Raw genomic sequence first — 27,994 nt, forward strand, 5'->3', positions numbered from 1 at the left:
TTATGCATATGTTATTCCTAACCCCCACCTGACTATGCCATCCAAAAATTATGTTACTACGACGTCACCATCACGTATTAGGGCTTGCCAAAGTATAATTACAAATAATGGCATCTGTGCCGCCAATAACGAACTCGCTAATGCTGACGATCTCTCTCCTATCGTGATCGTTGTGACAAGAAATGAGAGAAATAGCTTGCTCGATTTCGGGTGATCGTCTGCGCGTTTTGGATGACCATCCACATACTTTGGCCTTATTACGCCACTGTGACGAAATGACATAATTTTTCGGTGACGTAATCAGGTAGGGGTTAGGATTGACATATGCAAAAATTGTCAGGCCAGACCAACTAGAAGTGCATGTGGTACTAAACTATACCAGACCCCAATATCTATTTAAATAAGTGAATAAGTTAGAAGTGTAAAGAAATGCCTGTTGTGTTGGATTAACTTTGACCATAATTATATCACTCATTATATCAAAAAGTGATATTCAAATTAATTGATGTGTTATCACTCACATTCAATGAGAATTATGAATTAGTGATGTTTATTAAATTAGAAAATGAAAAAGCTAAACATTATGAACATTGTCAAAAAGAAGTTAGTCTCAATTTGGCCAGCAAACTGTGAAATTCCGCTTTTAAAACTGCTCTATCCATCTATACCAGTGGTTCCCAAAGTGGGGTGCGCGAAGCACTTTCGGATGGTCCGCGAAAGAAATCTGTTATATGGCTCATAGCTTGATAACACAAAAATTGAGTGCTTAAATTTGCAAATAAGCATTTGCCCCTTTTTGTTGGAGACACTGATTCTTCACTTACTGTTTCGATCACGCTGCCCCATTGTGATGTCACAGATCTGTGGGTGTGATATCACTGAGAGTTCAATTGTTGCCAATACAAGTTACCGTAACTGCAGAGGTGTAGCTGATGCTGCCTTTTTGCATGTTCATCGGTATAGGAGGGAGTTACAGCAGACACTAGGCAGTTTATGCCAGTTCGCTTTTAAATGCTGAACATTTTACAACAAAACAAGTGCATTCATCTCGTTAAACTTCGTCATATACGGTACCGGTACTTTTGTTCGTTTTAATGTTTATCACTACACGACGCATTGATTTTTTGTTGTGATATTTTAATAATGTTTTTTTTATTTTAGTGCACAAGGCCGGGAATCATCCAAAAAATTGCAAGGGGTCAGTCATGGAACTTTTTTCAAAAAGTTTGGGAACCACTGATCTATACTGTAATATACGGTACCCTACTGATACTACAAGTTTCCTCGAAAAACATACAGGTACACAAAACAATAAACACACAAATAATTGGTTAGCCTTCTAGTCGGATTTCCTCTTCCGCGAGATACGGTACCGGGTACCGTATGATAAATACCGGAATATATATAACTTATATGTATATGTAAATCCTATCACAGTATCATCGGGAAAACTGGCCTGGAAAAAGAATCCTCGAATAAAGTTACTACGTAGCCTATACCAACCAATTAAGACAAAAACCAAAATTTGTATATAATTTATGAAGAAATAGAAAGAATCGAACAGACTTAGTAAAGCTCAACGTCGCCTATCTCACCTTTGGCAGCTCAAAGAAATGAAACGAAAACGGCTACGAAATGCCAGATTCCCCAACTGATTACCATGTGTAGTAATTCAAGCGTATCAGATTGGCGGTAGCTGTTTTCGTCTTTGAGGATAACTGCGATATGACCGCACGATCAACCTATTTTATTTATTACTAACTAATATAAACATAACACGAATATTAATTAAATATTTAAATTTTTACGATCACTTTGCCTAGTAAATCATAGTGTTGTTGGGGTTTCGTGCATTACGTTTCCCCTGACAACGTTTGTCGCCTACCGTTCGCGCGAGTGCTGTCTGACGCTACTCTTTTCCATTCAGTCTATGTTTGCGATGACTTCTGAGGACGTCAAAGATGAAGAAAAGAATGATAATACACCTACTGGAGGTTTAATGTTTTTATTTATACATACCACAGATTTGTACAATTTCTTTATCATCTTTATAAATGAATCCAAATATAATTTATCTTATGTCTGCCCCATTACCGCAGTTAACGTTATGCCTTTGTGTCTGAAATAGAGGAATGATGTTATCATTCGAAAACAAGAGAGTCTACCCACCTTCACAAGGTAAAAGCTTGCATAATAATTTTATCTTTTATTATTACATTAACAGGTAGAAACGGAAATTCGGATATGGAAGTTCAAAAAAAAGTTATGTTGGGAATATTATTTGCTGTGATATTCTTCGTCATCGTTTTTTCCATCGTAGTTGGATTGTCATTACAAGGTATCTCTATGATTACACTGTTTGCTCAATTTTTTCTGTCATTTACTGAAATAGGGCACCCACCATACAAGGCAATCTTCAGTCATTGCAACCTACAGGAATAATGTATAATTTTATCTCATTTATTTTTTTGCATAACCCCGTTCAATTTACTCCCTTTTACTTGAGGATAATTGTTGACTTAATGAAAACCAAATCTGTGGCCTCGTAATAAGGATTTAGAATTGTATCTCTTACGCATGGGCAGGCTACTTTACATACTTTATCTCATTTTCTCTCAGCTATGGCTTCATACCATGCCCCCAGATAATAACTTATATATCACTTCATATTTTTAAATAGTTTCATTGTTATTTTCATTCAATTTTATTTCACTATCATTTTTATGTAACATGTTTCATTTAATCTTTCTTTGTTTCAGTGAAATCATCTAGGTATGTGGAACATCAAAAACAATTATGCGATCGAATAAAAGATTATACAAGAACTAAAATATTAGAAGGAACTGGTTTGAATAAAACTCCCGAAGTTGTTGATATCAACAGATGTATAAAAGGTATGATCCACTGTTCATAGAATTACTTGGATAAAACATGTGATTGACTCCATCATTTTACTTATTTCATGGGATTATGTACATCTTATTTCCAAACAAGTCCCAGTGCAAGCAACCACTGTCCAGACTACAATCTTATTCTGTCTATAGCTCACCCTATTCATTGAGGGTGGTGGTCGTGGGGCAGAGGTTGAAATAGTTAGGATAGGATTTACATATTTATTCTGGGGGGTGGGGTAGCCGATAAGATGACTCAATCATACCGCCTCTCGTCCGGTTAGCAGCCCATGGGAGTATGGAATTAGTTAGCCAGGTATTTTAATTTAAATGCATGGACTTGATTGTGGAAGAAGCTGTAACTGACCAGTGGTTACGTGAACCACCCTAGGTGGCAAGGAGTCCAGCAATCGTCTCGCACATAATTAACTTGGCATGGAGCCTTCGAACACACGCATGGTATTCAGAGGTGCTGTGTTGAGCGTATTCCTAATGCTTAGCACCATGCCACCACACCAGTTACTTCAGATTTGGTTCAAGGTTTTACTTCCCTGGACGTTTATTATCTATAGTGTTTGAGCAGGAATGTACTATGTTGATTTCTTTTTATTAATGAAGCAGCTGTTCAACCATTTCTCATTGATTAGTTTTATTCTTATTCTCAGTATGATTCGGGATAAGGATTAGTCTGAATATTTCCAATGTCTGAGTTGCATGGGCAAATCACATGTTACTAGTGGTCATAGGTTGCTCTATTTAATATTCTGGAAATGCATCATTTAATGGAAGTTTTGCAATGTTCTGTATTTTAATTCAACAATTCATCGCATGTTTGATACAATTTTTGGTTTGATGGTAAAAACCAACTGAGTCTGGAACGAACAAGCTTACTCACTAAAATTTGTTTTTACAGGTAATGATTGCACATTCAATGTTCTTTCATGTGCAACACCATGTCCACTAGGTTTTGAAATGAATGGTGAATGCGCTGTCAGTTGTAAATGTGCAACCCATGGCATCATGCAGTTGGATGTACAATTTGATGAAGAGACAGTTCCTGCTATTTTAGAGGTGAGTATTATCCCTGGAAGAAGAACGACCTGACGGTTGACATATTATTCTAAGCATCAGAAATTATGGTACCCTGAAAAAGTTTGAATTCTGTGAAAGGATTGCTGGTTGCTTTGTTTTATCACAGAGCGTTTTTTGAAACTGCTGGGCATTTATGTGGTCCTCTACTACACAATTCTGTACCCCTTTTGCTAATTGATAGCCAATTCGAGAGTCGATCTGGACTGGGGAGTGGATGAGAACTGGATGAAAAATAACCTAACAGATTTCTTTCCTCCAAGATGAATATGAAAAACCCAATTGATAGCCCCAATGTACGGTCCAAAATGTTCCAACCAGTTAAATCTCTTTTTTATTTTACCACAAATGTTCTTTTAATCTTTCAAATGTGCAGTTATTGTAAATGGATATATTTCCCAGAAGTGTATTACTTGAATTTTTTTGAATATCATATTTACCATATGTTCCTCGGTACTCCTGAAGTTTGCGTATCAAGATGGCGAACACCAGAATGTAGTATGTGTACCAGGTTAAGGTTAGGCCATAATTTTATTCAAACTTTTCTTATTTTAGTTATATTAGGAGTTCGGGGACTAGCCAAGGGACTCCTGTAGTATTTGTACCTGAGTTTATGGCCTAACCTTAACCTGGTGCACATACTACGTTCCGATGATACTTTTGTTTTCTAAACTTATCCCATTTACTTTATCTGATTTCATCAACTTTCAGCAAATGGATGAAGATCCCTCAGAAGATTTTGCAGTTTTTGAACCAGAAAGTGGAATTGAACTTTGGAATGAATATGTTCTGAATGGTCGTCCTCAGATACCTTATAATTTAGATGAAAAGTTAGGTTTGTTAGCTTCAGATTTGTTTGATATTGAGCATAAATTGTGGCACCTTATGCAGATTCAATAACTCTACTTATTTAACTAAACCCTCGGTCCCACTTCTGGGCCACAGGAACATTTTCAGGTGTGGTACCAATGATTTATGTCTTTGACCATGTTAAATACTATGAATTACAGGCCGTGCTTATTAATAGCAGAGACTATTTGAAACATTTTCATGTAGTTTTCAGATGCCAGAATGGCTACCCATGACTTTGGTACTCATCGCTTGAATCTTGTGTTGTTTGCTGTATAAGATATCTCTATCAAAAACATGAAATTATGTTTGCTTTCAAATCTTTCAGCCAAAGATCCAGACATCCAGGTGATGACTTGCAACCTTGATTTGAGCAGACATTTGTAATAATGTTCTGTACTTTTGCAGATCCTGAGCACAAGGAATCAATATTACAAGCGTTTGCCATCTTCAGAGATAAGACTTGCATAGAGTTTATACCAAGAACGGATCATCCTGATTATTTGCACATTCAGAATGGAGATGGTGATTGCAGGTAAAAATTTCATTCAATTGTTACTGAAATATTCTAAAGCCTTGGTTTTCAAAAGAGTGGGGCGCCCCACAAGGGGGAGCTATGCAATTTTTTGAGGGGGTGTGAAGCTAATTGAAAATAAAAATATTTGTTAGATTTGATCCTGCCCGCCTTAGCTATTTACATTTTTTATTTCGGATATTTACGTTCCATCCACATATTTGCAACGTGTTTTTTGAATAAAACATACTTTCGCCCTACTATCTGGTATTTGTAGTTTATTGTAAGCTAGTTATTGTTGAGGTGGCACAAGACTTGACAAATTCTTAGAAGGGGATGTGGTTTAAAAAGTTTGAGAAGCACTATTCTCAAGAAATTACCTATTTAAAAATTACTATGGATTCAAGAAGGAGTCCAATTAATTCTCTTGCACATTATCTACCTTCACAAGATCCGAATCTACAAATCTTGCCAAGGGTAAATAACAGTGATAAGTAGGTTAAAGAAATTGAATTGGGAGTCCGCCATGATACAAAAAATTGACAACACAAGACAAACACACAGGAAACTTTTCAAAACTTCACATGAGGTCTAGACATAAAACAAAAAAGAACTACATTTGGCAATCTCAACTTATGACATAGAATCTAAGTGAAAATGTAGTGCAATGCAAATGTTCCACTGGACTCTCTGGTGGCAATTGATGGATTGTGAATTCATTTAGGCTGGACAGTGTGGCACATTGTACTATGCATTAGGAATACGCTTGCCATCCCACCTCTGATCACCCTCCGTGGGTTCGAATCACATGTGGGTATGGTTATGTGTGGGAGGATATCTAGACTCTTCACTTTTGTAGGGTGGTTCACGTAACTCTGGTCGGTTATGTCTTCCTCCACCATCAAGTCTATGCTTCTGAAAACAAAAACCTATCCAACTAATTTCATACCCGATAGGGACTGGAAACTGGATGAGAGGCTGTAGTTTGCCATATAATTAAGCCATCTTATCGGCTCTCCGATAAGTAAATATGTAAATCCTATCCTTCATCTTAATTTCAGTGCGAGTTATTCGCGACACCCAGGAAGAAACATCCTCAATGTTGCCTCATGCTACTCATACTCTCATGTATTACACATACTCATGCATTCGCTAGGATTCCATCATGAACATATGAGAGAGGATAGAGATGCTTATATTAATATAGTTTGGGATAACGTGGACCCGGGTAACTGACCATAAGAATTGTTGAATATTTGATTTGATAGTATCACTGTGTTAGATTCTCATTTTTCTTTCCCTATCATAAATATGATAATCCTGTACTAATTTACTGAGTTGACAGGAATTAATAAACCCTGTATTGCCATATTGTCCCGCAATTTAGAGACACAGCATTCCAAATTCCTATATATTGAAGTACTGAATTTTGTGCTTTGAAAAATACATTCTGACTTACATTGTCTCATTTGTCTGTCACGCTGAAATGCTGTTTTTCCACTCTGTATGCACACTTTGCATTTTTGGTATGTGGAAAAAAAAATAAACTACTGACTGATCGTCTGTATAACTGATAATTGAACTCGAGTGCTGTCATCAAGGTATCATCAATGATGACATAAAAATGGCAAGTGGCCAATGGTGATTTGATAATGACCGATATCTTTTCAATTTGTTATAGCTTATCTAATTTATTACACTCTTTGTGGGGTATGGGTCATGTGGCTTAATATTTCTAATCCATAATCTTGAATGCACGGATCACTACTGGTCCATTCCGCCTATTTAAAAAAGATTCTTGTGCTATAATAGTAGTATCATTCCTTCTGAAAAGATCTACCTTACATTTGATGAAAACTTACTTTTTTTCAGCATATGAGAATGCATTCAATAAGCTGAACCCACAGAATTACATAATCTCAAACTCGGAGTTTGACAAAAACAGCATCATGACACTGGATGGATACGCTTTCTCTAAAACCCACAAAGAGAAAGTTGATCCAACGATGCTCGATCTTGACACAAAAGAAGCAATTGTCGGAGGAGGATCAATTTTAACAGCTAATGATATAGAAGACATAGTTTCGACATATTGTGATGGTGCACCGGAAAGCTCATTAGCTAGTATGTTTTAGATTTACCGTACCTATTTACTCTGGTAGAGAGAAAAGTGGATAGGACAGCTTAATCACATGGCGAACCACATCTTCTCCGTTTACCATGGTTGTTTATCAGTCCATGTCGGGTATGGGATTAGTCAGGCATTTCTTTTCAGAAGCATGGACTTAATGGTGTTTTTTTAAACTGTTTTAGTGAGACTTTTTGTTATCACTCCGAAGAAGAAAAAGATTGGTATTTATTTTGAGATGTGAAATTTCAGATTATTTGACTTCATAGTTAAAACATAGAGTCAATATCAACTATTGAATTTTGAACTAAATTTTAGGGCACTCTAGAAGTGTGTGTACCAATATGGAGGTAACTAATTTTGTTTGCCTATTTTACATCAAGTTGTATGAAGGGGCTAAAGCCTATGGACAGGAGGTATATTCGCTTGGCTAACACAGACAGTCCCCAACTCGTAATAGAACTAAAATAAGGAAAATTGGAATAAAATTATGCCCCAACCCTAACCTGGTACATACACTGCGGGAGTACCAACTTTAGTGATTCCCAACTTTGCGTGGGTTGTAGTCCTTTTCCGGAAGCTTTTAGCACTCATGGCCCCCGTGGTTATCATTTCAGTGGCATTTATAGTGTTATTTTGATTGGTAGATTCCAAATCCCATTATGTCCAAACAATTCTTGCTCAATAAAGTCAAAATACCCTGTGAAAAAACTTTATCAAGCAATGAAACTATGAAACTAGGGAGAGCCAGGGTTCTTCAGCATTTTGCCCCCCCCCCCCCAAGTCAACTGCTCCTTGGGGGGCTACAGGCCTCCGGTTAGTAACTGCTAAACTAGGTTGTCACAGTTTTGGATCGTACAATTATATAATACATGCAATAACCAACATAGATTTCTAATAAAACTTCATTTTCAGATTCTGTCCAACGGTCAATGGTGGCTGATACAAGATCAGGTAACTTTCTCTATAATTAGGGTGAAATCATTTAACGTATAGTTTGTTTTGGACTCCACAATGGTATAAAATAATTGGATCTTCGCTATGGAAGACCCTTATTCTCGCTCGTTCTGTCTGTGTGTCTAAGCTGCAGCGTCTTAACGGCAGGACCGATCAGGATGAAATTTCACGTATGTGTTATCCTGTCACCCTTGGGATGTGCGCTTCATCGAAAGTCTGAAATAAAATTTAAATACCGCATCACTCGTTAATGAATTTCTGATTTTCTCACAATTCATTGTGGTTTTATCGTCAACCAAGTATAAAATTGAAATTTCAAGAACGTTAACCTCCGCAGAAGGAAATATTCGTTCAAACAAGTTGTCTTTTGTCTCCATACTCCGTGAATTGGAAAAGCCTTAGGGATTTTAGTAATTATTATTTCAATCATTAGCTACAGTATACCACTCACGCAAGAATGTCTATGAAACGTGAACCGCATACATAAACTGGCAGTTTTGATAACCCGCTCACTTAATCACACTGCCGTTATGGAATCACAAGTTTCTATGGTAACCGGTTGCTTAAGTGCGGGCCTCAACTATCAGCGGAGATCCAGGGCGCCTACCGGCTTGTTACACATATTAAATAATATCAATACACATAATCGCTGAATTTTATTTCCTTTTTATCTTTTAATTTAGCTGTCTTTGCACTGAGTTGGACAGAATGGTCAAAATGGAGTCGATGTCAGAAAACATGCGGACCTTCCATACGGACAAGAACCAGGCAATGCAAAGTATGTTGGAGTGTTAGTTTAGACTTTTTTATCATTTCAAATACTATTGAAAACCAATATTACTCATTCATTTCTTTTAATAGAGTTATTTTTTATTTCAATATTATTTGAATCAAGCTAAACACCCGTTCAATAAATTATATTCATTCTTAATTCGAAGACCGATAAAATTTGCTTCATTGAATACGAACCAACATTGAATATTTATTGACTTTAAATCATTGTAAAGCGGGCCAACATCCAGCTAGTTGTTGTAAAAAATTGCTTTCTCTGCAACTAATGGACTAATCCATTTCAAATTTTCACCACTTAAAAATGGCTGAAGCCCCCAGAAGACAATTACACTTTTATTTTATTTTTTTAAAACCCCTTTCCGCGAGACCCAATATTTTACCTACCGGTATATGATATTGATGGCATTGTTAATTAGATTTAAGAATCGGATTCTTCTCATTCATCTTGAAAGAAAATGATAAAATGGCTTAAATCAGTCCACTTCAAGTATAGGAATATACTGTAGTATACTCGGTACTCCCGTAGTTCTATTATGAGTTTGTGAACTGTCTGTGTTAGCCAAGTGAATATACCCCCTGTTCATAGGTGTCAGTCCCTTTACACAACTGATGTAAAGTAGGCAAACGAAATTAGTTACCTCCAGCTTGGTACACATACTTCTTGAGTGCCCTCAATTGTTTCTGACTAGTGAAAACTTTGTTTTCTTTTTCTTTAAGATGTTTGACTTCATATCATATGGTTGTAAAGGAAGATCAAGAGAAGGTCGAACATGTCAGATCAGACCTTGTGACATTACTGTGAAGGAAGCAAGGTGGAAGCCATGGGGTCAGTGGGGCAAATGCAGCAAAAGTTGTGGAACTGGAATTATGATGAAGTACGTAGTTTCCTATCCTAGTTTTATTCAAATATAAAAATAGAGTATACTTCATATTTATCTCAAGGAGAGAGTAATTATGTCAGTTTTGGGGAGAATTGTGCTTCGTATTTGCTTTAGTATTACCAATATTTTTTTATTTTTTATTATTGCCATAATTCTTATTTATACACACAACTACTGGAACTGTATAGAAATGGGAATTCAACTAAAAAGGTTGTGAACCACTAATTCATGGTATCTAGTTGTCTTTTCTTGCTCCTGGTGAAATGCAGTAATGTCATCAGTAATATGAGTAGAGGTTATGCGAGACCAACCCCCAATCCTCCCTCAATACCCCTGTTCTAGTGGATTCATATGCGTACAATGCAAGGATGCTGTAGCAGAAATAAACTTACCCTACTATGCATAGTGTTCTAAGTGTTAACCAATTTTTCTCAGAGTATATATGTATAAGGTTTAGTTCCAGTAAATATGCAGAACAAATTAGATCAGGGTGGTCCAAGGTTTTCCGCTTCCGGGGCCACAGAATTATTCTTGCATTGTTCGTGGGCCAGAATTTTATTTACACTTTTATTTTCCAAACACATAGATCATTATTTGTCATTTATCAAGCCAAAACATGCAAAAACTCACTAAATTGTGCAAAAAGTTTTTCTATATCTACATTTAGTTTAAGATTTCAAACTCTTCATAACGAAGAAAGTGCTTCTGCGAATATATAAGTTCATGTGGCCTGCGAACCTGGGTTTGGACCACCCTGAGTTAGATATATAGTGTGGAATGGAAATTTTGGCAAAAGGAAAAAGTAAAAAGGAATAGCAATATCAGTGCAAGAGCTTAGTTGTTGTTTTTGTCAGATATCGTAAATGTTCAGTGAAAGGAGCTTGCAGAGGAAAAGGAAGAAAATCAAAAGGAAAGAAATGTAATACAGAACAGTGCGAAGGTTTGTGTTACAGAATATTTTATTAAAGAGAGAGATTTATTTTTTCGTCAACCAGAAAAACGAGCATTGCAACAATAATAAACAAATACACAATAATGACATACGCAATTTTTTTGGTATAGACGATACGATCCTCAGAGTCAGCTCCCCCAAACCTTTGAAATCTCTTTAGATTTTGAAATCCCACTCCTCATACACAAATGAAAATGATTTACTCTAGCATTCCTCTCCCCAATTTTATTCTTCCATTTTGAGAATATAATTTTAAATTCTAGAATGTTCCACCCCAACATTTAGTCATCTGAAACTGGGAATCTTAAACATAATAGCTTGAAGGGGGGGAGTTGACTTTGATGACCGTCTGGTCGTATCACTCTCTCCTGTCTATACCAATTACTTTATTACTTCTTATTATTTTTATTATTACGATGACTGTTATTTTATTTTAGTTGACGAAAAAAGAAATCTCTCTCTCTCCCCATAGGGCTATGAATTTCTATTATTTATCAAGGTTGAGCTAAATTAATGGTGGCATCAGTAAAGTGTCTTGCAACCTGGGAGTCATAGCACTAAGGTGCAAGGTAGATTGCTTATAGATGTATGTATTTCTTTCTTTCCGAGTTTTTACTGATATTATTATAATTAGGATCTATAGAAAAAGAGAGTTTATATCATTTCTCAAACCATGAAACATAATATATGCACACATATAGGGAAGGCTATTTTTTGCGTTACTGATATCTTGCCAATTAAATTACACTTTCAATGAGATAGCAATTGTTCCTTTACATTCCCTTTTTTCTGCATTTCGCAATTTTAGACGACAAACCATTATTTTCTGAGTGGACAAGCTGGGGCGAATGCATGACAACATGTGGAAAATCATCTCGCGTTAGAAAGAGAGAATGCCTTGATAAGAAAGGTCGCAAGTCATTCAAATGCACAGAAGGAGAAATTGATGACCGTGGATTTGAGTAAGTATGTTTACACTTTACAGGAAGGCAAATATGGAGTCTTTTGAATGACATTAATAATATATACTGCATTTGTTGCTAGTTTCGATTTTCTATATTAAATAACTTGGTTATAATTCATAGATTGCTCTGTGGCACCCTCGTGTGGTATCAGTTGAAGCATTTTGGAACAAATATACGGTTGTTTCCGGACACAATAGGGCTGGTGTCCGAACAATCAGCCGTATTTGCCTCGTATTTGAGCCATGGTATTATCTTTCTTTTTCCCATGGAAAATTTTAAAAGATCTTACTCTCGAAATATCTCATTAATTATGTAATCGTACTTTAGATTTACTTTGACAGCATTGAATGGGCTATTTTTTTTTTTAGTTATTGTAGAATTAAATGCTTCTTGTGGAATAGATATTGCAGATTGCCAGTCTTCATAAGCAAGTTGAATCAAATAATATTTCAGAACCCATATTGAAATGTGCGATCGTCCTTGCAGTGCAAAAGTACGAAGTTTGAATCTTGATGACATTGAGACGTTAGCTATTCCTCCTAAACTTTCTGAAATGGTGATTATGAATTCATGACTAATATCAGATGGATATTTGGGTAACCGTTTGTTTATATACTTGTTTAAGACTTGTGGATTCTAAGGTTTACTCAGTGTGGCCTAACTAACTGTATTAAATGGGTTCGTTACTTCTTGTTAAAGGACATTCTATGTTAGTATATGACTAATTTTTTTTTTCGATTAGAAAAAATAAACTTGACATGACTAGGCAAATAGTTTATCGCTGTAGCCTGTTCATTTAAAATCTTCAACTTTATGGTTTCATACATTACTAGGTGCTCCAGAAGTATGTGTACCGATATGGAGGTAACTAATTTTGTTCGCCCATTTTACATCAAGTTGTGTAAAGGAACTAAAACCTATGGGCAGGGGGTATATTCACTTGACTAACACAGACAGCCCCCGAATTCGTAATAGAACTAAATTAAGGTATATCGGAATAAAATCATGACCTAACCCGAGCCTGATACACATACTACGGGAGTACCCATTATGATATACTATTTCGCATTTTTTATGCAAGCCTGTTTTTTTGAGATCCTTGTTTAAGTAGACATGTGGACAATTTTTGCCTCATTGTCACTTTGGCTTGTATTTGGATAAGTTGAGCCCGCTCAAGTGCATACTTTTGACCATTAATCGTGTTATTTTTAATTGAATCAGAAATTCATCGAGGGGTTTGATCAGAAAGCGACAATAATAGCAAATGAAATGTGCGATCCTCTGCCGAATAATCACTGGTTTATTGGAGATTTTAATGGCGATGGAAGGACTGATACAATGTGTGGAGAAAGTGCTGACCTTCTGTGAGTGTATCTAGTGAATATTGAGACTATTTCTAATGGTAAAATCGAACATATACCTCCCAAACTTGTTGCATTGATTTGATTGATATATTGTCTAATGGATGTTTCCCCGAAGATCGACTTCCTTGATTATTTCCGTATCAATGACCAATCAGCTTTAATAATTTATGTAACAATTGGAATTTGTGCAGTTGTTTAAACACTTTTTCACACAGATGGACCTTTCGGTTTTAATTACCTTTAATTCTAGAATTAGTGAGGGACATATGGGAATGTCTGACCCATCGCAGCCACAAAGGTTGCAATTCTGGAATATTTTAGTTGAATGGTAAAGCCAAATACATTATCCATCACCTCGACGGTGGAAAGTAAAGATCGTCTTACATATTTTATCGACTCCATTTTTAGACTGTTTGTACAGCTTTTTTTTAGAGTAAAAGGGAAAACAACGAAAAAATCGACGGTAATAAATTTAATATTTTATTAATTTCAGGAAAGTGTTTCTTACTAACTTTGATGGAACATCTTACATGCGTTGGATGGGAAGATTAAACTGTGCGATCGATCATATCTATATCGGTGACTTCAACGGAGATCGATCAGATGATGTCTTCTGCAAGGACTCTCTCATGACGTAAGTTTGTGGATTTTAATCAAAATAGTTCGTTGTTTGTGTCCTTCAAATTAACTATTCAGAATAAGCTCGGCGGTGTGGCATATCGTGCTAAGCGTTAGAAATCCGCTCACTTACCCTGCGTGAGTTGGCAGGTTCGTATCCCGTGGGATATACTTATGTGCGAGAGGATTGCTAGACTCCTCGCCGCCGTGGTGTGGTTCACGTAACCGCTGGTCGGTTACGGCTTCCTCCACCATCAATTCCATGCTTTCGAAAAACAAATAAATGACTAACTAATCCCATACCAACCCTGTGGTAAGCGGGCGGGAGGCCATATGATTAAGCCGTATTTTCTCTCCCCCGGGATAAATATGTAGATCCTATCTCATATAACAGACGGAATTTCATCTACAAGTCGATTCAAGGTGGAGCATTTTACCAACACGATGACGCAGGCCCTTTTTGTATGAACATATTTGATAAAATTGAAGTTCTTGATATCAACGGAGACGGAAAATCTGATCTTATTTGTCGACATACCAGAATATTCGATGATACAGATATTTATGTTAGTTCTTTATCATAGTGTTAATAACGTTTAAAATGAAACTTTGCAACTATAAATATATACATTTCTTGTGTTATTATGTTTTACTAAGACGAAGCAGAGCCTTGTTGTTAAGTAGCGATCATGGCGTTGGTCGTAAATGTGGCATCCCGGGTTCATAAGCCCATGTCCGTTGCCCAGCTTTCCATTTTAAGGGGGTGTTTCAAAATTTAGAGGGTGGTAAATATTTTGCTATTAGCGATAAATCTATTTTTAACTTATAAAATTGTGTTATGTATTTGACAGACGATTTACACTGATAAATATTGCCATATAAATACAATTATACGTGAGTTAGGAAATGCAGCGTGGTATCACACCTCAAAATTAGGGGAGAATCGATCCCCAATCAGGGTGTAATAAATTGGACAAGCGATGCCGAACCAGAAAGCTTAAGTTTCTTCCAAAATGATTAGCTTCTTGCGATCGTCGCGCTCGAGAGGCTCCAAATGTTGTTCTAAAATTATGGGAACTTTTCGCATATTAGTAGTTGGGTGTACAGAGCCTTGTGGAAGGCTCGTAAAAAGTCTCTTGAAATATATAGTAGCCGATGCCATTGCCAGTTATAGTCGAAAAACCTGAGCCTATTTGACATATATATATAATAAACTAGTTTCTGAAGTCTGATGGAAGACGCCAAGCAGCAAAGATTCGCGTATACCAGTGGTTCCTAACCGGGGGCCGATGGCCCCCTAAGGGGGCCACGAAGCTGTTCAAGGGGGGCCACGACACAAGGCCAATATTTAATCATAAAACAACTTCATTTACATACTTTTCTTTTAAAATAAAATCCTCTGTTCAGACATTCACCACAATTTCATTACCTGAATAGGTTATTTGCGGTCGCAGAGTGAATTCTTGATCATAATGCCCAAAATACGAAAATGAAACAACAGTTACGTTGGCTTTGGTTTTACAAAAGTAAATCGAGATGACAGAACATTAGCAGTGAATCAATACGCCCATCTAAACTCCAAAACCATCGTGACAAAACATATCCTTGGGTAAAAGACGTGGGCATCGGTTTCTTGGCTGCCAAGCAATTGAATTTGACAAAAAAGCAACACTGGCCAAGTTCGGATTTCTGCCGGAGGGAAAGCCCGATCTTGAAGTGGCATTTTGTACTCTTACCTGTTAGTTAGCAAGAAAGTAATTTGCCACAACCTATCTGTACGAATCTGTTTATTCTTGTTACCATCAAAGCCGTTTTTATATTAACAGTGACATTCGTCTAGCTATATCAAAGACTGTACCTCCCATAAAAAACCTTGTAAGACAGTCCCAAGCGCAAGATTCTGTTTGATTGTATACTAAAAAGCTTTGGTTGGTTTTTGCATTCCTTAAAAGGTCGTAAAAACATAATACAATCCAACACGTCTAGTTTTTTTGGATTGTGAACAGGGGGGCCACGAGTGCAGAAAGGCCCCACAAGGGGGCCACGAGCCATAAAAGGTTGGGAACCACTGGCGTATACCATGTTTCCCCGAAAATAAGACAGTGTCTTATTTCAATTTTCTCTTGAAAAAAAATAGAACTAAATCTTATTTTGCGGGGATGTCTTTTATTTTCGTTCATTTAAATTACAAAGTAGAGAATTACGAGATTTTCAAGTATACAAAATATAAAAACCGATATCCATTTACTTATAAATAACACGTTTCCTCTCCCACGTGTTTTAGATTTATCACTTGAAACGTGTTGGAGAGATTTCTTGCTATCGACTAGGATTAGGTCAAATGAAATTTGCGCTATATACTAGGTCTTTTATTGGGTGGAGGGCTTATATTAAAATCATTTTTAAAAGTCGGGCTAGGTCTTATTTTCGAAGAAACACGGTATTATCGACTTTCCTCTTCTTCCATTAGACGCGAAATATTTCTCTCAGAAGAACGCTCGGAGAAGTACCATTTGAACTTAATATTACTTAATATGCATTATTCAGATCAGTTTAGTTCTAAAATATAAATACTAGTATAAAACGCTGCAAAAATGGACATTGGCATGCAGCACATATATATTTCTGTCCAGTTGGCGCATCGTACTAAGCGCAAGTAAGACGCTTGACAGCGCGCCTTTCATTATTAAAAAAATACTATCCACATTTTACCACACCCATGCAATCTATTGATCACTCGCCGTTTTTATAAGATGTCTTTGAGTGTTTGTGACATTTTGTTTCGCAAATGAGCCGTCTTGCCGAGTCGCAATTTTATGTGAACATGATATAAACGTAATATTATTCAGTGAATAGACCAATTTATAAACAAGATATAAAACATTTCGCCTAAACTTCTGACCTCTCGAACATGACCGATTATCAATCTGGCATCTGTGAATTTACTCGTATCACAATATTAAGCGGAGATTATATCGTCATAATGCGATATTTCTGATGATTAATCGTGCGAAGCCTAAAGGTATTTATTATTCAACAGCATTGAACTCTCGTGTTTTCAAGTTTAATATTTGAGAATAATATGAAAGCTGTTTATTACTTGTATTATGCAGCCATCGAGTAAACTAATATAACGAGAGTAAAAGTGTACAGGTTCAGAATAGGATGCATAAATTTTAGTCAATTCTAACTAAAGCTGACTTCACATAACATTGCACCTTTCCAGTCACTACATGTGAAAGATAAACGGAAGGATAGGTTAAGATAACATATGGGTCGCAAGTGTAATTTTAATAAGAATATGACAATCTAAAAACTTCAATTGGTCGTATGTTGTATACGACCAAATATGTTGTATACGTATCCAAATCAGATTCAAGTTGCTTTATTTATTAGACTATCTGTATTTGCTTTCTATTGGGTTTCTCCTCCCTCGGTTAAATGAGACCCATATCCTAGGACAGAGGTGTCAAACTCGTGGGTATTCGAGGGCCGCAATGCATTTTGGGAATTGTGCAAAGGGCCGCAAACAGTTTTTGATTTATTTTGATAATTCATACTTAAAGCATACTTTTAGATAGGTGTAGTTTGTGACACATATATTATATGTGATGTAATTAAAGAACCGAATAAAGTTCTGCTATTTTCTTAAATTTCAAATGCCATTTGCATATTTATTTCATGCATTTCACTATTATTGCAATTCACTGTATTTATTACAAAAGATCATAACACACATATTATCACACACATATATTATATGTGATGTAATTAAAGAACCGAATAAAGTTCTGCTATTTTCTTAAATTTCAAATGCCATTTGCATATTTATTTCATGCATTTCACTATTATTGCAATTCACTGTATTTATTACAAAAGATCATAAACTTTACTTTTACAGATTGTTTTGAAGCAGGTTTTCTGCTGATTTAGCTGTACTTGATGTAACTGCAGTTTCATGTTTCGAAGTTGATCTTTAAATTTTGCCATATTGAATGCTGTGCTTATTCTGATAATGTCTACTTATATTGTATTTTTTCATTATACTGATGGAAAAGTGACAAATTAAACAGTGACTTTAGAATTTTGAGAAATAACAATTACTGTTAAGCGTTCGAGGGCCACATTGGAAGTTCTATGGGGCCGCAAGTTTGGCACCCCTGTCCTAGAATAAGATATAAAACCGCTGCTGTTGTGTTGTATTACGTCTCTAATCATGTTCATTTATCAGTTGCTGTCTAGCAAAGATACCCGCAGTTGCCAATTCCATGAAATATGAGAATACTCCCCTTTTTTTAATGTACTACAAGTCCGTTACATAACGTTTTGTGTTTTTACTGTTCATATAGGAAAGTATGAGTATTTAAATTGAAACGTCTTACGATCAAAATAAGCGACATGAATCGTAGGACGAGTAATATGTATGCCAGATTTAATGATATTTTTGAAGAACCTGATGACCTACCAACAGCTGTGTTTTCATCGGATGGGAAAATTGAATTTGTAAATATCGATGGTATGTTTGTTAACGTCATCGTGAAACTGATTCCATCATTAGTTCGCGTCTTGCGGTTAAGCAGAGTGAAATTCTAAGTCTGTATAGACTAATGTGGCAAGTTGTTTGAAATTCTCTTTCATGTCTTACATATTTGATTTAACACTCGTTTTATTATTTTCAGCAGTTTTTAGTATTCATTCGAGGTGTTTTGTATTTTTTTTTTCAATTCCATATTAAACGTGCAGGCTGCTATGGCCTAACTTTCCCATCTCGGTATGTCAGTTGCTTAGTTATGTAGTATGCAATTCCAGTCCATTTTATTGAATTTTTTGAAAGTGCCCATATCAATAACATTGATCACACATCAATGCCTTGTTGCAAGATTTTATCATATTATGTCAAAATAGCCTGGAGTGCAATGACTTAGAATTCGAAGAATCGACAAAAATAAACTTTGGTAATTATGCTGATCTGTGGAATTTTGATACTTTCGTTTTGCATGAGTTTCGAGATTTTTTCCATTCACAAACAATAAGAATTGAGTTCATAGGTTTTTGTATAGTATAATGTTTGCAACATTTCTTTATAGGATGTAGCGGCAAGTTTTCAAACTGGTGCAATTGTAGTTACTATTCTTGCTCGAAAGCAAAAAAACTCAACTAATAAATTTCAAAATGTTGAAAAATAGGTCACTTGTGCTTTGATTGCAGAGTCGCAGTTCTAACCACTTCGTGGCAGCTCCTGCCACGAACGAATCGCGGCGTCTCTTGCCATGATTTTATGACGCTATTCATTAACCAGTACTTCCGGTATATTCACAAAGTCATGTACCAGATTTTCGTTTATCAGAAAGAATTATATCTACCTAAACCTGACCCCAAATCCTTCAAAACTGTATCCATAAGAAAAATGTTCCAATTTCCCCAATATCTGTCACCATCAGAGACAGCCATGCCATTACAGCCGACATGCCTTGGTTACGGCAGCAAAATTTTACCCGTCATTTTGGTTTGTGGCCGCTGAAAAATCAATCGCCGTGGTTAGGCCATAGCGGTCATGGTTTGGACATCCTGCCATGGGTTTGCGGCATCTTTAGACGCCACAAAATACTTGAAACTGCACTTGTAAATGCGAGCCAAAACACCGAAACACCGAAAATTTGTCACCTAAATGACATTTAATAACGGATTCGGGTTTTACTAAAATATTTCAATATGTCCAAAGCACGCTGCCTATCTCTTGCAGCAGAGCGATCATGAGACTATCACCACTGTAAATAATTTTGAGCGGTAACAAGCTAAAATTATACGAATTTAAATTTATTACGTTAAACGTCACGCTTCGGTTAACTGGTTAATCTTACCCGGTTAACGGTTGAAGTGTTTTCTCTGAAATTCCCAGCCATATTTGTGAGTGCATATGAGTAACTACACTCGTAAAATGTATTTATGACTTTTTTCACAGATGAGGTTAAATTCGAACCGAAGCCAGAACTTCCTCCCGACCGAACAGAACCGGAAAAGAAACCGAGAATAAAACCATCGCCAAAAAGGATTAAATTGAGCAGAAAAGCTTTGATATTCACCGTATTTGCGATCATAATGTTCATTATCTTCATTTTTACGGTTGCCAGTTTTATTCTAATGCTACAGGTAAGAGATAATTAGAATTGTAGACGATCGTACACGACAAATTATAAATATGAACCAAATCTTCAGTAATATAAACTGTTTCATTCCACAGAATCGATCAGAATTACATTCATCAAAGAAACAAAATACAACAGAACTTACGGATTCAAAAGTCAACGCTTTGTTACCGATTTGGCTAAATCGAACTGTTTCAAAAATTCAAGGTATCTCGCAGGAAATATGCTTTTTTGTGAGCATTTTAGTTTAGCTGTTCAGTTCATGGTTTTCCAAATGAGTAAATTTGTCCTTGTCCCACCACCCTATTACCCTTTTCTTCTACCCATCACCATCAACTTTATCAGATAGTTAAAGATGAAAATGTCTCCGTATTACTGGACTGTCAATTTCATTCGTTTTGCCTCAAATTTTGCTAAATTTGAAATATTATACTACGCCATGGATTTCCTACGCTTTCAGTGGGTTATTTTTCGTGTAAGAGGGAGGGATATATAGAGGCATTTTGTGCCCATACAAGTCAAGTCAAGTAAATTTTTTCAACCAGTAAAGGACAAAAAACACGCAAAAAATATAAGGAAAAAATGATATTTACATTACTGGGGAAGGGAAGTCGCGGGGAACCAAACCTGGTTATCGAGCAGCGATACCCAAGGTTCTAACATCTGATATATGATTCTACTTGCTCTGATATTACGATATTTTTGTCACTGTTAAAAGCATTGAATACCTCATATTTAATCACAGTACCCTACTGCCTTTCAGATCAATATGAAATATCTTCTAATGAACTGGATGAAAAGATCGAGGCAGCTCTGATGAATCTCAGCGAAAAGGCGGTCGCAAGAATTCGAGGTATAACAACTACAACTGTACCTGCTACCAGTATTGTTAGAAAAAGTACGTTGTTTATTTGCCCGCGGTATGTTTCGCTGTGACTCAATGCTTGAGTATTCAGAATGCTTAAGTATTGAATGTAAACACCAGGCCATTAATAGAAATCGTGAGGTCGCATGCTGTGTACCAATATGGTCGTAACTAATTTTGTTCGCCCACTTTACATCAAGTTGTGTAAAGGGACTGAAGCCTGCGGTTAGTGGATGTATTCACTTGGCTAACACAGACAGTCTCCGAACTCGTAATAGAACTAAAATAATGTAAATCGGAATAAAATTATGGCCTAACCCTAACGTGATACACATGCTACGGGAGTACCTCTTTCTCAACTTGGGGGGTTAAACTTAAATGTTACCCAAATCCTTGCAAAATTGCAGTTTTACAATTTTTAATAGGTTTCGTCCAGAAGTCAAAGATACAATTCTCGGTACTCCCGTAGTGTGTGTAGCTGGTTAGGATTAGGCCATAATTTGTTTCTATTTTCCTTATTTTAGTTCTATTTTGAGTTCTGGGACTGTCTGTTTCAGCCAAGTGAATATACCTTCTGTCCATAGGTTTCAATCCCTTTACACAACTTGATGTAAAGTAGGCGAACAAAATTAGTTACCTCCATATTGGTACACACACTTATTCCAATTCCACTTACACCCAATTCTCTGCTGAAGGCTAATCGGACACGTTTAGTGGCCATAACGATCGTTTCAAAATTTTGTTGTTATTGTTATAGTTATTTGTCTCCGTCTCCATTTTTAAAAAATCGCTTTTCTCTTCGAATACTGGACCAATTGCTTTGATATTTTCAGTGGTTGAAGATAAAATTTTTCTCCAGAAGGCTATTATTTTTTTTCTCGCTATGACGTCATCAAAATTATTGCCACTGGGTGGCGCTACGTGTCCATATATTTGAGCATAGCTCTCTAATTCTAAATTATGACGGCTTATGATTCGTGAAAAATATACCTGTGAAAAAATCCATGTTCAATGACGGTCCACTTTTTGCATTAAGAATACATACTAGTAGTTTTAAACGAATTAAGGGTTTGGACATAATTTGGATGAAATAATCGTTAAGATGACAGTTGAATCAAACCAGACTCCGCATTTTGCCTTCAAAGAATCGTTCATCTTTGGCAATTGGGCTATTGCTGTTACTCTGAAAAATTTTACAATAACCAATACCCAGTACCTCCGGAATACAATAAATTCGAAAGGATATAGCAAAATCGTGAAGACTTCGGTAGATTTCAAAATATAGTCTCTTCTTGTACAGTAATGAGTAACATCAACTTATTAGTTCTATGTAAAATTATTTGCAGAGAGATTTTGGAATTATATAAATATTCATATGCGGAGATCTTTGAACATGGTCCGTCTCCAATTCATTGTGATTTTCATGATTTTGCCCGATATATATAGAAAGAAATCTCCATTTTATATATATTTATGTGTGTGTTCTATGACGGTAAGTTCAAACTAAACCATGACTGTTTTTCAAGCCATAACTCATTTCATTTGCACTTTAATTGACATTGGCTATTTTGAATCATTCCAATTTTTTGTTATTGTGAAAATTGTTTTTCCGCTGGAAAGCGGATTAAATTTTACTGCAGGAATGTCAAGGCCTTTACTTTTTTTTTTCAACAATCTTTTTATTTTTTCGTTCTTTAGTTGTTTGAAAAAAGATTTGGAAATAATTCTTTCGACGAACTTGTAAGCTTCGTGCTCAAATTACGTTAAATATGCCGTGAATAACACTGAAAGAATAAAAAACGTCTTATCATTTTGCTCGCGGTATTTCTTGTCCTTTACGGCCATCGCGAATTAGCATGAGTGGGTTCAACCGTTCAACTCACTGTTAAACATGAGCTATTATGAACCAGTATATTCTAAACCAGTGGTCGGCAAACTATGGGTCGCGGGACATTGTTTTTCCTGGTGAGCCTCTAGGCCAGGGGTGGCCAACCTATGGCGCATGCGCCAAACGTGGCGCATTGCATGATTAGAGGTGGCGCATTGCATCTTTAACCCTTTTCATGCCAAAATTGTTAATTGCACTCGGCTTCTCCACGCCAAGCCGTTTTTTTGCGATTTACATGGTGACTTTTGATTGTACCTAAAATCTATTCCTTACTCCACGTCGCCCACTTACGGCTTGTTGGAATTAGAAACAACAGGCGATTATCGACGTTAGCTTTTGGACGGACTTTATGAAATTCATTCTAGACTTTCAGAAAAAATTAGTAAAATTTACTATTTTTTCCCTACTGAAGTAAAAAGTTCAGAACTCCTGGAAAAATAAAAAATCGTCATTTATCAGCTTGAAACACAGCTTATCAGCTTGAAACACAGCTTTCCATTGCTCAGACTTCCCAAATATCTCCCAATAACCATTGAACAACCAGTTGAATTGCCCAATTGGAAAAAGAGGATTTGTCCCAATTTCCTCACATAAAAGAACACCGTGAATGTGCTGCTGGTAATGGCAATTTGGCAATATACACAGAAAAAATCAAGTTATTGCAAGAGTCATTTGAAAGTCGTTTTCATGATATTTCAAAAGAAGAAGACTCTATACTTGCTTTTATAAACCCATTTTCACTTAGTGAACTAATCATAATGAAGATGCCAAGCAATATACAATTGGAACTAATTGACAAAACTCATCCATCATTGAAAATTAAATTTGATGAGCTTCCTTCAGTCCCAAGTGCAGCTGACATGATCCAGTTCTGGCAATCGTTACCCCGTGAAAATTTTCCAGAACTGGGAAAATTTGCCCAGGGTTTTATATATCTGCCATGAAACTAATTAAAAGCAAAGCGAGGTCAAGACTTACGGATTTAAATTTGAAGAATGCACTGCTCCTCTCAGTAACAAACTTAACTCCAAGAATAAAAAAAACTGGCGAAAGTAAAACAGCAGAAAAAGTCTCATAAAGGCGGTACTTAAATAAAATTGATCAGTTTTATTTATTATACTTCCTTGCTTAATTTCTATTCATGTAAAGTTGTAAATTGTAAAAACTACATATACGTGTGTATATATGTGTGTGTATTATAAATTTATATAATTTCAACAAGAAGCGGACATTAGGCGTGGGAATACAAGAGATTTACGGCGCATCTGAAACATTATGTTTAAAACGTGGCGCATGGTATGTGAAAGGTTGGCCACCTCTGCTCTAGGCAGTGAAGTGACATAAAAAAAGTTCTATAAATCCAACATTACATATACATTTTTTGGCGATCCAACATAACGATCATTACAACTATAGTACCGAATTGCAATTGTTCTGGTCTGTTAATTATTGCGTCATAAAAATTGCGCAAGCTAACGACTTTTACCGCTACTTTTGGTTGTTCAATATTGTGCAATTTGTTGTTGAGTCTCGAAATCTGTTCCATTGTACAATTCGGGGCCTAACCCGCGTCATCCTCATGTCTGGAAACCTAACCACGTTAGCTGTGTTGTGTTCAGATTAATTAATTAAAATGGTTCCCAATTCTGATAAGTCCTATATATCAACATTAAAACCCAGGTTGACACAAAAATTTACTTTAAAAACGTTGTTGTTTGCAAGCCTATTTTCGTTTCAGTTTCAAATTTTGACTGAGGCTCTCGACTAAAAATACTTCGACACCCGCAGATTTGGCTTTGCAACTCTGTATTAATGGTGCGAACAATAGCTATCTTTCTAATGCTTTATTGCTCTCATCTGAGTGACACTTGGGGGGCTAAAGTCCTTTTACAGCTTTTGAAACATTATTGGACACGAAATGTACATATGGATTTGATATTATGTTGTTTTTGTTCTTGTTGGTAATTTTCTTCTTATTGTTATGAAAAAATTGCCTTTACTACTGGACCAATTGCTTTGAAATTTTCAGTAGTTGAAGATTGTATCTTTCGCTAGAAGGCTATTACTTTTATTATATTAAAAATTTCTGTGGGCTTTATGGGATTCGTTATTTGTGAACAATTTCGTAATCAAAAAAATGCGTACCTTGTGTTGGCTCCACTTTCACGTTAGTTTGTGACAGATAGCATACGCGTACTACTTCGTTTTGGATTTCTTGTCCATATATCTAAGTATCGCTCTCTTGCTTTTATTTCAGGATTATGTAGTATAGAATACGGAGACAAGTGCTACTGGGCAACCAAATCTAAGCGGATCCAGTATGATAAAGCAGCAGAGCTTTGCCATGGGCACGGTGCGGAAGCGGCAAATATATATGGCGAAGAACATTTTCAAATAATTGTAAAATATCTGAGAGATGTCATGCAGCCATGGAAAACTGTCTGGCTTGGAATGACGCGCGATGCTCAGGTTTGTGACATTTTTATGAATGTTGTCATAGAAATACGATGAAACCAAAGTATTTTGTAATTGGCGTCGGATGTCCGATTTTTTTTGTGTACAAAAAACGGTTCTGCCGAAGTATGTGAACCAACATGGCGGACACCGGAACGTAGTATGGCTACCAGGTTAGGGGGATAATCATAATTTCAGGTACAAATACTACGGGAGTCGCTTGGCTAGTCCTCGAACTTGTAATAGAACTAAAATAAGGAAAATTGGAATAAAATTATGGCCTAACCTGGTACACATACTACGTTCTGTTGTCCGCCATCTTGGTTCACATACTTCGGGAGCACCCAAAAACACCCCGCTAACGACAAAAGTGGGAAAATTAGTATTTTTTCTAGTTAGGATTTTGATTAGAAATGCAGATTGCGATGAAAATTAAAAGTCGTGAAAGCTTGTTCGTGAGATGTATTGTATGATGTATTTATTCAACGTCTTCAAAATGTCCGTTTTGTCCACAAGGAGGCTGCTTGTCCGCCAATTTATATTACCAACATAAAACATAAGTAAAAATAAAGTAACACATTTTTTTCATAACAGGCAGGGATAACATATCTTCGGAATGGTACAATTTCAAATTATACCATGGATTGGTACCCCGGATATCCGGTTAACAAGACATCATGGAGTCAGATTGGCATTCATTTTGAAAAAGACACCAACGCGTCTCATCAAGGATTTTTCAATGATTATCCTACAGGCTATAGACATGGGATACTATGTGAGATGTGAATAAATAGATGTCTAACAAATCACATACCCGACATAGACTGGTAACCAGACGAGAGGCGTGGTTCGTGAATTAAGTCGCCTTATTGTCTTACTTCTCTCTGGGATAAAAATGATATATATTTTATCCTATCTTCGTATATCTATCTGTCAGAAACAGCTTGACTAACTGGCGACACTTTTTATACTCGTTCGACCCAGAGATAAATTTATGGGTACCTCACGTAGTGTGTGTACTAGATTAGGGTTTACGAGGGTTTATCTATTACGAGTTCGGGGACTGTCTGTGTCAGCCAAGAACAAAATTAGTTACCCCCATATTGGTAAACACACTTCATGGGCGACTATTTTTGTCCGTGTTGTGCTTTTTTAATTGCATCTTTGTTTAAACTTTCATACGCTGTCTTTCCGAACAAAGCACTCTATAAGCATACATTGACTAAGTAAGCACCTTTTAGTTTTTGGAAAATCTTCGGCACCGCCAGGTGTGAATGGTATTAGTAATCCCTGCAAAAATAACCAAAGCTACAGCTATAATTCACACATATGGATACATTTGATAACGCCACTGCTTTGTGTTCCTTTGATATTCCAAAAAGTTATACCGATAATTACTAAAATCGGCAAAAGTAAGTTAAAATAGGATTTTCATGATGAGTTATACCTTTGTTCCAAACGAGACTGTATATATAGACACTGATACGATGCTTTTAGAACAGTAATTCTCAAACTTTTCAAGCTGAGCCCTCTTTTAAGAATTTGCCAAGTCTCGCGTCTCACCTCAAAAATAACTAGCTAACAATAAGCTAGCTAAACACGTATGAAGTCGAACTCTTAAACATATCCACGCCAAGGACAATAAAGATACAAGCACAACTGCTCTTTGCAATCTATATATTATAAAGAAATGTAAATATCCAAAATAAGGCGAACAAGATCAAATCTAACAAATAATTTTAATAAGCTTCACCCCCCCCCCCTCCTTGTAGGGCCCCACCGTTTAAGAAACACTATTTTGGAAGGATTTGCATATTTCTATATACCGATCAACATAGTTGCCAACATAGATAGAATTTGGTGCTTTGTTTGCAAGCCTTCCTCGTTTGAACGAAGTTTGATGCCTGCTCTACTATTATAAACAATCTTTAGGCCACTGCTACCTATACGCCGCCTTTATTTTTTATTTTCCTAATATTAAAATTTATGTGTGATATAAAATGCCATTTATTATGTTAAAGAGTAAAATAAATTTTGATTATTAGATGAATCATTGCAAGCTTGCTTTAAAAAGGAAGTGTGATTGAGCGGTGTAGCAATGTCGCGTTCAACGACTTTAAATGGAATAAAGGCGATAACGTGGATTCCAAAAAAAATCGTCTTGCGAAAAGTTCGAATCCAGGGTAACAAAAATTTCGTATTGTCCATTCTGGAACTGAGCTGTCTGACCAGGAAGTTTCAAATGTGAAGTCTCTACCCTACAACAAGGTAAAAAATGCCAATGTAATGTCAGTGATAACTATTAGCCCTCATCTGAATTGAACAGTACTGCCCAAAAAGAGGGTCAGAAATGTTCCAAATGCAAAAACTGCAATAGTGGAAGAAACTAATATGTTCCCCGGCTTTTCATTGTAGGGGGGGTGTTTCAAACTGTAGGGGGTGGTGAATATTTTGCTATTAGTGATTAAACTATTTGTAACTTATAGAAATGTGTTTGACAGCCGAATTACACTGATAAATATACCAAATTTTATATATTTAAATACAATTATGCTTGAGTTAGGGTTTACAGTGTGGTATCACACCTCAAAATTAGGGGGGATGTTTAAAATTTTAAAAGGGTGTTCCCCTTATGAAGAAA

At 36.3% G+C, this 27,994-nt stretch overlaps 2 protein-coding genes across 3 annotated transcripts; both read left to right on the top strand.

Annotated features, from left to right (window-relative positions):
• Window positions 1–957: 957 nt before the first annotated feature.
• Window positions 958–14,642, top strand: LOC120327843 (uncharacterized). Its single transcript, XM_078114256.1, has 18 exons — window positions 958–1,070; window positions 1,928–1,994; window positions 2,225–2,338; window positions 2,760–2,894; window positions 3,805–3,962; window positions 4,692–4,815; window positions 5,238–5,364; window positions 6,405–6,571; window positions 7,216–7,467; window positions 8,387–8,425; window positions 9,112–9,206; window positions 9,938–10,095; window positions 10,956–11,041; window positions 11,862–12,015; window positions 12,472–12,574; window positions 13,240–13,382; window positions 13,876–14,016; window positions 14,395–14,642. Exons 2-18 carry the CDS (start codon window positions 1,931–1,933, stop codon window positions 14,582–14,584), a joined length of 2,250 nt encoding a protein of 749 aa, XP_077970382.1. The 5' UTR covers window positions 958–1,070; window positions 1,928–1,930; the 3' UTR covers window positions 14,585–14,642.
• A 3,228-nt stretch (window positions 14,643–17,870) lies between these two features.
• On the top strand, window positions 17,871–27,406 carry LOC120328747 (uncharacterized). 2 transcript variants are annotated; one of them, XM_039395274.2, is made up of 6 exons: window positions 17,871–18,516; window positions 19,963–20,150; window positions 20,242–20,353; window positions 20,910–21,044; window positions 25,157–25,368; window positions 25,948–27,406. In XM_039395274.2, the coding sequence occupies exons 1-6, from the start codon at window positions 18,399–18,401 to the stop codon at window positions 26,137–26,139; spliced, it is 957 nt and encodes a 318-aa protein (XP_039251208.2). In that variant the 5' UTR covers window positions 17,871–18,398; the 3' UTR covers window positions 26,140–27,406. The 2 variants fall into 2 exon arrangements, with proteins under 2 accessions (XP_039251208.2, XP_039251209.2); XM_039395275.2 differs by having other exon boundaries at window positions 17,874–18,516; window positions 20,910–20,999.
• The last annotated feature ends 588 nt before the right edge of the window (window positions 27,407–27,994 follow it).

The sequence above is a fragment of the Styela clava genome, chromosome 7 (assembly GCF_964204865.1).
Source record: "Styela clava chromosome 7, kaStyClav1.hap1.2, whole genome shotgun sequence".
Classification (NCBI taxonomy): domain Eukaryota; kingdom Metazoa; phylum Chordata; class Ascidiacea; order Stolidobranchia; family Styelidae; genus Styela; species Styela clava.